The 15,353-nt window shown below is 41.5% G+C and overlaps 1 protein-coding gene across 8 annotated transcripts in view; it reads right to left on the bottom strand.

The window, feature by feature from the left end:
* Nucleotides 1-15,353, bottom strand: part of VPS13D (vacuolar protein sorting 13 homolog D) — a 191,541-nt gene that overhangs the window by 150,274 nt on the left and 25,914 nt on the right. For 7 of the 8 annotated variants that reach the window (XM_061602192.1, XM_061602194.1, XM_061602191.1 and 4 more), the window contains exons 14-19: nt 10,595-10,725; nt 9,379-9,451; nt 9,108-9,278; nt 7,705-7,835; nt 5,734-5,866; nt 646-2,874 (exon numbers count right to left, since the gene is read on the bottom strand). In XM_061602192.1, the coding sequence (XP_061458176.1) occupies nt 646-2,874; nt 5,734-5,866; nt 7,705-7,835; nt 9,108-9,278; nt 9,379-9,451; nt 10,595-10,725 (2,868 nt within the window). The remainder of the gene's footprint in view (nt 1-645; nt 2,875-5,733; nt 5,867-7,704; nt 7,836-9,107; nt 9,279-9,378; nt 9,452-10,594; nt 10,726-15,353) is intronic. The other variant, XM_061602197.1, reaches the window with a different exon arrangement.

The raw sequence follows: 15,353 nt of genomic DNA, 5'->3' as shown, positions 1-15,353 counted from the left end.
TGTTCAAGCAGGCCTATGGGATTTCTGGGGTGGGTTAGTTTTAATCTTGTTAGTTTTAATGTTGTTGAACAATTGTGTTTTTATCGGTTTATATTGTATTTTATCCTGTTGTACGTCGCCTAGAGTGGCCGTTAGCTCGGCCAGATGGACGACTCAGAAATAAATTTTTATTATTATTATTATTATTATAGATAATATTATAAAATATTATAAATACAGATAACACAACACAGCTATGTATTTAATATAAGGGCGGGGAACCTTTTGTTCTGTCCGAGGGCCACATTCTATTCCCGGCAAAGTTCTGGGGGCCGCATTCCAGTGGTGGACAGAGCAGCATACGTAATTTTTTCTTGGTACTCACCCACCTCTTTATCTTCCATCCAGGCAAGAAAGAAGCATTACCAGAGTTCAAGGGCACATTAAGGCCAGACAAAAATTCTAAAGGAGGGTTTGAAGTAAGGTCAGTAAGGGTTACGGCCTGGGAGGAATCCCAAGCACCAGACACAGACGCCTGGAGGGTTGCATTAGGCCCTGAGGTTCCCCAGCCCTGACTTAATAAGAAGCCAGAACAACTGTGTGGCTACCAACAAATTCTTAGTTCCGACAAGTGGTAGTGAATCATCCGAGCCCTACACATCTTACCATGGCCTTTATGTAAGGACTCAAAGAAATCATGACGAGTGAACTGAGGATCATCCTGGCTACTGCTGCTTCTGGAAATGCCCGAAGAAGGGTGTAAGGCATCTGGAACCTCAGAAGTAGCTTCTTTCTCAGCTGCTAAATGGCTGCTGTTTAGAGAATACATTTTAATATCTCTGATTTCAACTTGAAGCCTGTCGCTTCTCAGATTGTCCTCTCCAGCCACAAAATTCTGGATTGATATTCGTCCTAGATGTCCTACCAGCAGCTCCGGGCTGCCTGGTTTCCTGGGTATGGATACAACTGGGGATTCAATATTCACATTTAAAATGAGCTTAATAGTTTCAGTTTTGGGGCATGCTGGAATGGCCTCCTCTCCTTCACTGTTTTCCAAGTTAAAGGGGTCCCTGAACCGAGGCACTGTATCAAACAGAGAAACCATTTCGCTGTACTCAGCAGTCTTTGTGGCCAAGACAGTAGTCACTTTGGTTGCTGCGCTCTTCAGCATGCTGCAGAAGTTCTCCTCCAGCTCGTCTATGGATAAGGTGATCTCTTTCAAGAACTTAGCTGAGTGGTTGTAATGCAACGACGCCATCCTGAGGTGAAGCGAACACTCCTCTTTCGACTGCTCTAAGAAAGTGAAGCTCAAGGCATCAGGAAAGCTACTTGTGTCATCAAACTGGGGAAAGGCAGGCTTGAAGCAGCCCATACTGCGGATGAGGTTTTCATACCTTACTGTATTCCCAATGCTCACTACGTACTGGTTTTTCATGTTGTCCTGAGTCAGGTCCATAAGGTGTAAGCATCCAAGGGAGCCATTTACATCCAACCTGCTGCCCATGGAGACGTTCACTTTGGTGCCCCCAATACTCGCCGTTGCAATTTTCCGGCCAAGCTTTTCCCCATTTATCAATGTAACCGTCCGAAGAAGAAGTATGTTTAACCAACGGATGTCCACTGCTACTTCTGTACTCTGGGCATAGGTGGACTGGAAGGTTTCCTGCTCGCTGAAATTTCTTTCTAAATCAGTCATCAGTGGCTGAGGGCTCCAATCATCTTTCTCCTTCGGGAAGGATTTCTGGAGAAAACCAATCAGTTCAACTATCGTCTCTGGGTTCAGAATGATATCCAAGTTGTTCATCTGGACTGATATCACTTGGAGACTGCTGTCCAGGTTCATAGAGGGGCATTCTGCACTCACAAACTGGTATTCTAATTTAATTAAGGATTCGTCATTTTGGAGGAAGTGGCCGGGCAACTCGCTTGACCCCACAGCATATTTTTCAGTCAAGCGCACCCTGCCAAAAGGATGGGCCTCACCAGGCCCACCAACAGGGGACTGTGCCCTGCTGTCCCGGAGGCTTCCTGTGGGAGCATCAAAACTAAGATTCTTGTGAGAAGCCATCAAGAGGTCAAAATCAGAGCCATAGGTTTGCATAGTGTCAACCAGCAGCAACCCATGAACTGTGAGAGAGACTTCTGCATCATAAGGCCTCTTCACAAAATGGGCATTCGTGCCAAAAACCTTGAGGACAGAGATATACCGGCCATTGCTTTCAACCGCTAGTTGCATAAAGTTAACTTGGAACTCTGCTAAAAGCAGTTGCGATTCTACAAGGACTTCCTTAGTGTGTTGTTCTACCACCATCACACTCTGAGTTAAATTCACTACAGAACTATGCAAACTTCCACGCTGGTCCAGATCTGAAAGAGTCATCTCCTTCCCTATCTGTGAAGTGACTGAGGCTTCGGTGTCAGGTGTGCTCAGCCTTCCAAAACAGTTGTTCAGTGCCATGATTTTATCCTCATTGATATGTATTTTCAAATCGGGCAAATTCCCAGACAAAACAGCTCCAGGGTACTTGGGATCAGAAGTGTATATCAACCTGCGTTCTAGCTGCAAATGGACATTGAATTTCTCCACCACGTGGGTTGGGCCAACGTCGCTGTCCTGGGCATGTTTCCAATTGTCTTTCACTCGTCCAACCATGATCTGAAGATCCATGAAGGACAAACTGTAGGTCTCATACATTTTTTTACTCATCAAGTGCGCTTGCAGTTGCTCTTCACTGATTTCTACCCCCATGAACTTGAGGGTTTTGTTCTCACCAGCCACACTGACTTCAGGAGGTGGGCTACTCGGAGGGGTTGCAAGAGGTGTTTTATACTCGTCATCACTCAGCTCACTCAGCTCTGAAGATGGAGCACCAGAACTTTTATTTTTATGCTCTGCTAGGAGATTGAAAGAGAAGTCAGAACAGAAAAGTTTAGCCAAGGCCATATACTCTCTCTTTTAGGATCTTATCTTAAAAGCCTATGAATGAATAGAATAAGTCTAAGAACCACTTACATTACCAGTAAAAGCAGTATGGTAAAAGTACATCAGAAATACATAAGCAGGAAACTTTTATGAATAATGCCTACACAAGTCAGCAAAGACTCGCAATACAAGGACTTCACACTGTGTCTAGCACAGCGAGAGATGGAGCACACCTGGATTTCCCAGCAATAGAGTCCCACAACCACGGAGCCACCACCAAGAAGCCCCTTTCTCTGGTACCTGTCAATCTGGTTGTATTCACCATCTTATATCAAAAATCTCAAGGAGACTTGCAGTTAAAAAAAGAAAGCACCTGCCAAACTGATTTTAACCTAATGACTGGCCTTGCAGAGCCTGCTCTCTGGCCTATCTTAGCACTCAGCTAAACTCATATGGGCTGAAGTGGTCCTTCAGATAATCTGGTCTTTTACAATGCAATTCTATGCATGCTTATTCAGAGGTAAATCCTATTGTATTCAACAGAGCTTACTTCCAGATATGCATGTAAAGGATTGCAACCTTAGGGCTTTAAAAAATCATTACCAGCAGTTTAAAGCCAGCCTAAAAACAGAGGGGTAAACCAGTGTAATTGATGGGTAATTGGCACATGAAGTGAACTTCTTGCTCCTTCCAGGATTCTGGTGCCTGGATTCTGAACCAGTCATAGTTTTTAGTTTTTTTTATTTTTTAAAAAAAGGCTGTCCCACATAGAGAGCATTGTAGTAGTCTATAACTATCTTGATATCAAGCTTCCAATTCAGATCAAGAAAGCCAGCAGATTCTGCAACTCGTCCCTCATCCAGTTTTCAAGACAAAGTAGTTGTCATAATTTATGCATAATTATGCAAACAGATTGAGATACAAATACAACCTATTAAAGGAGCACATGGTACTTTGCGATTCTTTCCCCACCAAAAAAAAAAAAAAAACTCGATTGGTAAAAATTAAATAAATGCACATGTACACCAGTTCCATGCATGCCACTTTAAGCACATTTTGAGTCTATGTGAACAGTGAGCCTTCAATGCTCTTCAGTTTACATTGTGCAAAACTTAAGCAGGTGCAGAGTCAGAGCCAACCCAGAGACCCGCACCCATCTGTTGAAAAGGCAGGAAAAGACTGGATCCAGGATGCAAGTGGGAGGTGCTTCCTAGCCTGATACAGCCCTGTCTTTTCCCCCAGGAAAGAGTTTGTGCCTCCTGGTCAACTGAGAAGACAGCACCACAGGGTTTTAGCCTAATAGATAGTAACAAGTAAGAAAAAACAGGGATGCCTCCAAGTCCTACTCAGAGTAGACCCACTGAAATTAATGAGCCATGTCAATTCACTTCAGTGGGTGTACTGTGAGTAGGACTAGTGCTGAATACCACACGGTGAAATAAGTGGGTTAAGCTAGACCTGCCCATTCATTTCAACGGGTGTACTCTGAGTAGAACAAGCAGTGGATACAGTAGGGCTCCGCTTCTTGGTGCCCCACTTTGCAGCATGCCAGCAGGGCGATCAGCTGGAGGGGGGGGGGCTGGAGCTCTCCACACTCCAGCTGATTGAGCCGGAGGAGGGGAAGGTCAGCTGTAGTGTGCTGCAGCCGATCTCCTCCTCTTCTGGCGTGATCAGACTCTCGCTCAAGCTGATCTGATCTTCTCCTCCTCTGGTGCGATCAGCAGGTTAGGTTCCAGACCCCCACGCTACAGCTGATCCACTTTCCAGCGGGGGTCCAGAACCTATCCTGCCGTATGAGTGGGGCCCTACCGTATAACCCATACTTTTCTCACTATAATCATCCAATACAGGTACAATGTAAACAGAACTCTGGAGAAGTGGAACCTGCAGGAAGATCATGCAACTTGGAATGCTCCAAGATTCCACCCCTCCTCCAATGCCTACTTTCAGGATATCCCAATTCCATTACTCCTTCTACCACCACCACCACCACCCCACACCCTGGTCCATCAACATTCCATGTCCACTACAGATGCTCAGCCCTCACTGACTTTTGCTATCTTTTGGTGCTGTTGGGGTTTTTTCTGCAACAGGGTTCTCCCTTCAGGGTTTGTTATTTCTAATTTTGTACTTCTGCGAAACCTTAGACTCCCCCCCCCACCCCCAAATAAAAAGGTTGCTGATACATCCCTCTTGCACATGTCTGGTGCTGTTTTGTTTACATTAGGATCAGCACTCCAAGAAGTGAGCTTGCTATTGAACAGTCTTGTATTTAAGCACTAGCCTGGTAGCCACTGGCAACATGGGACTGAATGATGGAGGGTGAGCAGGCTGGCAAAAGAGGAATGGAGCATTCCATCCCGCGTCTGTGCATCCTGCATTAAAAAAAAATGCAACGGGTTGGTCTGTAAGCTCCCAGTAGGCTAGTAAATAAACTGACAAATTACAAGGCTATTTTAGTAAGCAGGATACCTTCCATCTCTAAAGGTGAAGAGTCTACCAACGGCTTTTCTGCCTGATCATCTCAAGGGACTGTTCAGACCAGTGTTCTAAAAGGAATCTACCCAGACCCCTCCTGGGTGCTAAGAAGGGTGTGGTGAAGACAGTCGCCCCCTGTTGTCTGTCTTTGGCATCTAGGACTCGAGTCAAACTGCCACTGAATAAACTTTGCACGTAGATTCTCTTCCAGTTCAATCCAAAATGATTTTTAAAAAAGGTTTTCAAAGACTTTAAACAATGAGGCTTATTTCTAATAATCATCATTTTCTAATTTAAGGAAGAACAGGTATGCTTCACCACCACCATCACCCCACAAGAAGTATTGACAGTACCTTGCGTATTGGTAAGCAACATTCTTCCCAAATCAATCACCACTAAAACAGGATCAGCAAATTTAAAGTCATCAGGAAAGATCACTTGAGGGGCAGAAATATCAAGGCAGACTGTCCAACGCTTGCTTTCTTCCTGAGAAGAAAAAGGGGATTTAAAAAAAAAGAAAACCAAAATACTTTAACTGAAAAGCTAATAACTGTTTATTATGTATTGGTGTAATAAGATGCAAGCCAATACCCAAGTTCACATACTGCTAAACATTTTGTAACGTATTAGCTGTATATTGGGTATTCTGAAGCAGGGGATGGAGGGATGGCAATCACATTATGTATTTGGCTCTGTTCATTGGCTTTTATTTTTGCCTCATGAGTCAGTCATTTTATAATTGTAATAATACAAAAGCACAAAGTAGTAATCATGCAAAGCTAATCGCTGTAAAAGTACATTTATGAGTTTTATTCATTCAAGGAATATTATAAACCACTTAATAAAAAAAAGTGTGCATTAACCAGTAAAGCAACATTGTGTGCATTAACCAGTAAAGAAATTTTCAATAAAACATGGATAAAATCAGCAGAAATTGAAAACAAGCATATGTGACTTATATCTCATACACTGTCCTGAAGTTTTGCAACAGCGCAGTATAGCAATTCCTTTATAAATAAATTTAATATCTGGATAGGGTTGCAAAAAAAAAAAATGTTTGACAGGCATCTACAGGAATACCCCGCATTAACGTACGCAACGGGCCCTGAACGAGTACATAAACCGAAAATGTACTTAAAGTGAAGCACTACCTTTTTTCACTTGCGCCGCCACTGTGCCACCTCTCCTTCATGCGGAGCCTCAAAGCCCCGCACTAAAGCCTCTGCTGCTGCGCTGACGCGCCTCTCAGCTGGTCGCGATCGCGCCTCCCAGCTGATTCGCAGTCGCGCGATCGCGTCTCTTTCCACCACCCCCAGACACCGAAAGAACAGGCCACAACCAAAGGTTAAGTGTCCGTTCTTGCGAAGCGAGCATACGTAAACAGGGGAACGGTGCTACTGTAAGTATGTCCATACTCGCAAGCATCCGTAAAGTGAAAGTCCGTATAGCGGGGTATTCCTGTACAACAGCAGAACCAAAGGGCCCGCAGCATGTTAACAGGCAAGGAGTACCAAAGCAAAAATAACACAGTACTGAGCATAAAGAGTGGGAAAGCCTTGAGTAACAAAAAAGTCTTCATGGTATGCCCAAAGATAACCAGAGAGGAGACCTGTTGGATTTTTCTGGGGAAGGAGTTCCACAACCAGGAAGCCACCACTGAAAAGATTCTGTCTGTGGGAACCACCAATATGATCTTAACCAATGATGAGTCAGAAAACAGGGTCTCTGAAGCCGATCAGAGGTCTCAGCTAGGTTCATATGGACAGAAGCAATTCTTCATAAGCAAACCTAGACCTAGGCTGATTTAAGGGATTTAAAGATTGGTACCAGCACTTTACACTGATCTCATAAGCAAACGTAAGTGATGTAAGATTGGTATAATTTGAGCTGGTTAGGAAAATAGGAAGCTGTCTTATATTGAGTTGGGCCAATACTTAATCAGTATTGTCTACACTGACTGGAAGGGGCTCTTCAGGGATTCAGGCAAGGGACAAATCACAGTGGGACCTGGGACTTCTCTGCAGGCAAGCCAGGTGCTCTACCACTGTTCCTTCCAGCATCCTGGCATCCAAATTCTGGACCAACTGCACTTTACAAAAATCCATGCTGACCTCTCCCTTCACATTCAACATTTCATATATTTCACTTTTTTGTGAGTTGGTGGTGGTGGTTGTTTTTTTAATAGCATCTATCCACTTTGTGCCATTGATACACTTCCTTTTGATTTACAGACCATCGTAACATTAAAGCTACTTTCATGTTGTTCCATGCAGAGGCAAACATTTTAAAAAAGCACGCATCACCATCCTTTGAAATTCACCTACAATGAAATCCCCTACAAGCAAGCGATCAATGGTTTGCCTGATTTCAGCTTTCGTCTGCATTTTGAGGTTGTTGTATTGTCTCCTGGCAGCTTCAGCCACTCTCAGCTCAAGCTCAGACTGACATCCAAAACCTGCAGAGAGAGAGAGAGGGGTGGATGCCACGGTTTGTTTCCACATCAATGGAACAGACAGAAAAAGTAACAATCAGTGGAGGTATTTTTTATATACAAAACAAGAAAGGGATGTCAACGTTCAGGAAGGTTATTTTTCCTCCTTTAAGGAACTTAAAAACTGAAGTCAAAAGGACTAGCCAGGCAAGTAACTGAAGTGATAATTTGTCGCCTCTTCTTCTCTCAACTGCCACAGGTTCAGACTACAGGCCTACCTGGTCCTTCATCCCATTTCCCACAACCGCCAATCAATGACCTCTTGGGAAGCCCGCAAACCAGATACGAGGGCATCAGCCCTCTTCCACGGCTGTTCTCTTGCAACTGCTATTCAGGGAAGTGTCAACCCTGATCCTGAAGGCGATGTATAGCCATCTTAGCAGCTATTGATAGATAAATTCATGGAGGAGGAGGCTAACCCCCTTTTAAAGCCATCTAACTTGATAGCCGTTGCCACATCTTTATTTATCGTATTCTTTTTATTTCAACAATTTATATACCGCTTAATTACAGTTGTCTATAAACAGTGTACAAAAAACTCAAGGTGATGGAACTAAAAAGAGTTAAAACTATAAAATCAGAATTCTGTTAAGATGCCTGCTGGAATAAAACACACTCCTTTATTGCTCCAGACCCACACGCAGGAGGTGCCTGAAGTTCAACAGGGGCCTGTCTGACTTCAAATGGAAGGGAGCTCCATAACATTGGGTCCACATTACTGAACACATAGTTCCTGGCGGATACGAACCACTCACCCGAGCCTCAGCAATTGGGCAGGGGTATAAGAGTTCAGGTGGTCCTCAAGGCAATTTGGACCCAAGTTGTTAATGGCCTCAGTACAAGAACACTGAACCTGGCCTTGGGAGCGCATGAGCAGCCAGTGCAAGCTTTTGAGCACTGGAGGTTATGTGTCTGTCCTCATCAACAGTGTAGCTGCAGCCGCCAGGCCCAAGGGTAGCCCCAAATAAAGAGAAATGCAACAGTCAAGCCTTGAGGGTACCACGATGGAGAAGCGTAAGGCCAATCCCCTTATAAAGCCACCTAACTTGATGGTTGTCCCCACATCTAGCTGCAGAGAGATCCACAGTTTACTTATAATAAATCCCATCAAATACTTACTGGCCCACATGTACTGCAGCAAAGAAATTCTTTATTGTTACTTGACAGTGCTTAAGTATGAAGAAATCAAAAAGAGGAAAATATCAGGAATGTAAATTAAAAAAAAGAAAGGTTAACCTGAGGTATGAACCCTTCCCTTGTAGAAGAAATCGGCTACTTTCTTAATGGCTTGTGGATTGTAAATAATATTTAGAGGTCGGGTACTGACTTCCAGGCGTCTCTCAAAATTGCTGCGAACTGGGTTTCTCTCATACAGCATCTCAAACACTGGAACAGCAGGATCAGCAGCTGAATCAAAGCAGAGTAGAGCAGACATCAGCAAAGAAAATGCCACAGAGCTGTTTAAAATTGCCAGTGAAAGATCTGCTGTGAACATTAAAAATATTACCAGAGCTCTGGTTACTCATGTCCGAAGAGGAAGCATGGAGACCGATGGAGGAGACGCAGCCAACTTCCTTTTGCTGGTGAGAACAAAAGATTATATGTACCGTTGGGGGCGGGGTGGGGGTCATTTAGCACCTTTTTGAAGCGAAGCATTCTTTGATTGTAATTTCTATAACTCCTCAACGCAGCACTGTGCTTCTTGGCACACCTAATGTCACTGAGGAATTTTAATAATGGCAGCTTCAATCCTAATACATAACCTATTTGGAACCAAATCCTCCACTGAAACTCACATGGCCAACTTCCACGTAGGCACACACGGGTGGGGAACCCATTAGGCCTCCCCTTGGGGCCCGTGAGGCTGTTTTCAGGAAACCACGCCCTCCCACCATACCCCCGACTTCATACATGAAGTCAGGTGGGGAGATGGGTAAGCGTGGGGCTTCAAAGGAACAAATCTGAAGCTTAAAGTGGGTTCCCAATTGTGTCTTTCCTGGAGCAAGGCGGGCTCCCATTGCCCATCAGCTACTCAAACACTACACCTTGCTAAAGGAGCTGCTCCTTAAATGTGCTTTTTGGAGGGTTAAAGGAGCAGTGCAAGGCTGGTTGCAAAGGGCTTTCGAACAGTCCCATGCTGCACTCTGAAGTCCCCACATCGGGGCTTCAACGGGGCATCGCCTGATGTCACTATGATGTCAGGTGACTCACAGATGGGCAACCCGGCCCACCTGTCAAATTCAGCCCGCCAGGGGTGGGGAGATAATCGGACAGTGAAAAAAAGGTTCCCCACCCCTGGTTTTTAGGATTGTTGCATTAAGTTCGCAAGCAGATATCAGAATAAAAATACTTTTGTGAAGTAAATGCTCATTATCATTTTGCAATTTCTCAGGCTTAAGGCAAATCATTAAAACAAGGAATGCTAACCTATGGTCCTCTATATATTATTGGACTGCTGACTCTCATCATCCCTGGCCTCTGCCCATGCTGACACAAGCCTGATAGGAACCGTAGCTCAAAACCTCTGGAGGGCACCAGGTTAGCAAAGGCTGCTCTGGTAGACATGCATTCAGCAGAGCATGTGGATAGTTTCCCCACAGAAACTCACTTTAGCAGAAAACTGTTCTGGTTTCTCTCCCCCCCCACCTTTATGAATAAAATGTAACATTTATGTAAAATTCAAGTTCTGCATGAGTCATAGGTATCAATATAATTCAACATACAGGATTAGGGAAGACAAGGACAGGAAATATGGTTCCTTCTGTTGCTAAATCTCGCAGGAAGAGGCTACCAAGCTGAACCTTGAAAAGGGATGAATTCCTCCGAGGAAGAGATTCTGCTAAGATGGTTACTCCTGGAAAATAAAGCACAAAAAAGCCAGTGTTATCGTGACTGCAAAACCAGCAGCTGTGCTGGTCTGCTGAAACCAAAGCCAAATAAGATAAATGTCCTTCAGCACCAAGGGCTATTTATATGGGTCTGGAGTGTTGCAGCTGCTGCCATCTTCACGGTTATTCCATATAAATTTTCCCAGCAGTTAAGAACTGCAAGTGAGGCTCTGCTTCAAATTCCACCTTAAGTGGAGGCTGCATTTGCCTCTGCAAGAAGCAGGGCCTTCTCCATTGTGGGCCCAAGGCTTTGGCTTGCCCTCCGCCAGGAAATACGCATGACCCGCATCCTGCTCTCTTCTCAAAGACAGGCCAAGACCTTCCCACCCTCTGAACTCTTTGGGATTGGCAAGTCTTGATTTATATTTGTTTGAATGGATAATGTATTTTAAACTGTTTATTTCTGAACACTACTTTTTTAAAAAATGAAAAACAGGAAAACAAATCATCGGCATGATTCATTCATCAAGGAATAAATAGTTTTCTCACACGCAGTTGAGCCCTTCAGCCTAACATAACATGCAAACAATGAACACACTCCTTTATTGCTCCAAACTCACATGCAGGGGGCTCCTTCTAAACAGTTTTCAGCATCGACGTTTCATTGGCAAGAGCTTCCTTTGTTGGTCCATGCATCAGGTAATGAAAGCACAACAATGGAAAGTCAGGCCACAATGAGCTAATCCATCCTTAAAGCATCCAAGGCACAGGGCAGGTCCACATCATATATTTAAAGCATGCGACTTCCCCCTAAAGAATCGTCGGAACTGTCATTTGTTAAGGGTGCTGGAATTTGTAGTTCTGTGAGGGGGAAACCAGAATTTCCAGGATTCTTTAGAGGAAGCCATGTTCTTTAAATGTGTGTTGGATGTGCTTTAAATGTATGGTGTGGATCGGTCCACAGTTGTCTCACAGTTCACAACTGCCTTCTCTGATGAATGTTTTTTCTTTAAAAATGATGGTCTGTTCAATAGAGATTCCTATGGAAGTGGCATAACTTCAATCTGCCTTTATTTATAGGCCCTTCAAGGCTTTGAGTCATCCAGAACTCTTATCCGGCTAGAAGTTAAAAAAAATCTTCCCATGACACTTGTTGAATGTCGAGGTTGATGAAGAGTTAAGGAGAATTCAAATGGTGGTGTGACACTTTGGTTGGTTACAAGAGAAGTAAGAAAGAACTGGAAATCCCTGCATTTTACCAATAAATGTGGGATAGCTCTGTTATGGGCCCCATCCTAGCACAGAAAATAATATACATATAACTGGGAGAATTGTGTTAGAGGCGGTGGGAAACCGAACCTAAAGGATGTCATCCCTGATCAAGCAGTAGATATAAATGAATGAATGAAGTCAAAGTCAAAACAAGCACAATGGGTTGCATCCAATGCTAGTTCTACTCAGAGCAGACCCATTAAAGTTCATGGACAAGACTTAAGCTCATTAATTTAAATGGGTCTACTCTGAGTAGGACTTAATCAGATACAACCCAATTTATGCAAGAATTTAGGAACTTTACCCCCAAAAAAGTCTATGGATGGTGGCCAGTAGAACATACAACCACCAACACCAATCTTATGGGGCTTCACATCATTGCAATGCAATGCAATTAAGACTGTTTACAACTACACATCACTGAACGTTTGGTAAGTCAGAATGCATCTGGCATGCTTTCTGAAATGCATCTGCTAACTTCATTCATTAGTGGGGGCGGGAACAAGACCACCAAGGGATTGCCAGTGATGTTTGTGTAAAGCTGGTGCAGGGAAACCAGCTGGGCTTTGTATCCCATTGTCACTTTACTCCAAAGCCTCACCAATGCCATTACTGTAAATAAATTAAGAAAAGAACGTCAAAAAAATATTATTTTAAAGATACAAGAAGGAGATGAGATGCTGACAGATAATGTAAAAATCAAAAAGATTTTTCATCAATATTATTCAACACTGTACAAGTGTCATGAAATCCCATCTGAAAAAATAGAAGAGTATATATCTAAACAGAATTTGCCTAAAATTACAGACTTTCAGAGACAAGCTATTAATGGCCCTATCATGTCAAGAGAGATATCTGAAGCTATAAATAAAATTAAATCAGGAAAGGCGCCAGGACCAGATGGGTTATCTGTAATGTACTATAAATGTTTGGAGGAAGAACTCTTGCTACCTTTACAGTATACAATGAATTCTATTTTGCAAGAGGGAAAGATACCGGATAGTTGGAAAAATGCTAACATAACATTAATACCTAAAGAGGAGCAAGATTTAACTAAAACAAAAAATTATCGGCCGATATCTCTATTGAATAATGACTATAAAAATTTTACAATGATCTTGGCAGAAAGAATGAAAATAATATTGCAACAATTTATCCAGGAAGATCAATCGGGGTTTTTACCTAAAAGACAATTACGTGACAACGTCAGGAATGTCTTGAATGTGTTGGAATATTTAGAACAACGAAATGATAAACAAGCAGCTTTGATTTTCTTAGATGCTGAGAAAGCATTTGATAATTTGAATTGGAAATTTATGTTTCAGGTTTTGGAGCAAATGGATTTTGGAGACAATTTTATAAAATGGATTAGATCGATTTATACATCTCAGAAGGCTCAGATAATTGTTAATGGAGATTTAACGGATTCATGTGAAATACAAAAGGGTACAAGACAGGGATGTCCATTATCTCCCCTTCTATTTATTCTGGTCTTAGAAGTGCTGCTTAGAGATATAAGGCAAGATAAAAGGATTTCAGGATTAAAGATAAAAAAAGAAGAATATAAACTGAGAGCATTTGCTGATGATTTGATAATTGTATTAGAAAACCCTTTGGAAGGAATTAATATATTGATGGACAAATTAAAAGAATTTGGACCGTTAGCAGGATTTAAGATCAACAATCAAAAAACAAAGACGTTGGTGAAAAATTTAACTTTAAGGGAACAGAAAGAGTTAATGGACAAGACAGATTTTACAATAGAGAAAAAGTTGAAATATTTAGGTATCATTATGACAAATAAAAATTCAAAGTTGTTTCATAATAATTATGAAAAATTATGGACAGAGATTAAGAAAGATCTGTTAAGATGGGATAAACAACAATTGTCATTAATGGGTAGAATATCTGTGATAAAAATAAATGTATTACCGAGAATGATGTTTTTGTTTCAAACAATACCTGTAATATCCTCTGATTTACCTTTTAAACAATGGCAAAAAAATATCTCTAAATTTGTATGGCAGGGAAAAAAACCAAGAGTTAAATTTAAATTACTACAAGACGCCAAAGAAAGAGGAGGACTGGGATTACCAAATCTGAGACTTTATTTTGCTGCCTGCTGTTTAGTCTGGATAAAGGAATGGATTTTATTGAGGAATAAAAGACTATTGGATTTGGAGGGCCATAACCTGAAGTGGGGATGGCATGGATATCTATGGTATGACAAAGTAAAAGTAAATGTAGACTTTAATAATCATTTTATAAGACGTCCTCTGTTGAAAATATGGAATAGATATAAACCAAGGTTCTATTTGAAAATACCATTATGTGTCTCAAGTCAAGAAGCGTTTTACAGAAGAGAAATGGCTGGAAAAGAGAAATGGCTAACTTATCAAAAACTATTAGAAAATGTACATGGAGAATATATAATGAAAGAGAGAGAACAACTGATAAAGGAAGGATATAGTTCTCAATGGTTTGCCTATTTACAATTGTTAGAAAGATATAAAATGGACAAGAAAATGTATGGGTTTGAAATAAGTAAATCTGATTTTGAAATAGGTTTGTGTACAAATGATGAAAATATAATTGCGAAAATGTATAAACTCTTACTGAAAATGGATATGGAAGAAGAACAAGTAAAAGAGTGTATGGTAAAGTGGGCAAAAAATGTTGGTTATAACATACAAATGGATCAATGGGAAAATATGTGGAAAAAAGGCTTGAGATTTACATTATGCTATAATCTTAAAGAAAATTTCTATAAAATGATGTACCGTTGGTACATGACTCCAGAAAAGTTGTCAAAAATGTATAGTAATGTTTCTAATGTTTGTTGGAAATGTAAACAACAAGAAGGATCATTTTATCATATGTGGTGGCTGTGTAAAAAGGCAAAATCATTTTGGGCACAGATAGGTAGGATGATGCAAAAAATTCTAAAGATAAATATTCAGTCAAAACCAGAATTTTTTTATTGGGTTTTATGGATAAACAAATAGAAAAGAAATATGGAAGAATAATATTATGTATGATTACGGCAGCAAGATTATTATATGCACAAAAGTGGAAAATGGAATCAACACCAACAACGGAAGAATGGCTATTGAAATTAATGGACTTAGTAGAGATGGATAAATTGACATGTCTACTTAGAGAAAAATCGACAGACACATTTCTTAAGGAATGGAAGCCTCTCTTAGACTTTTTGTTGAAAGATCAAAATAAAATGATGATATTGGGATTTGACGATTAACTAAGATAGCCTATGGAGAAAAGTGATCCTGTATGTATATATTAAGGGACAGGTTTGATGTATATTATATACTTATAGGTGATCTGCGACAAATCGGAAGTCAACTATTTTATTTTTATTTTT

The sequence above is a fragment of the Rhineura floridana genome, chromosome 18 (assembly GCF_030035675.1).
Source record: "Rhineura floridana isolate rRhiFlo1 chromosome 18, rRhiFlo1.hap2, whole genome shotgun sequence".
NCBI lineage: Eukaryota > Metazoa > Chordata > Lepidosauria > Squamata > Rhineuridae > Rhineura > Rhineura floridana.
The sequence above is the reverse complement of the archived record's forward strand: the minus strand, read 5'-3'. Positions and strand labels throughout refer to the sequence as shown.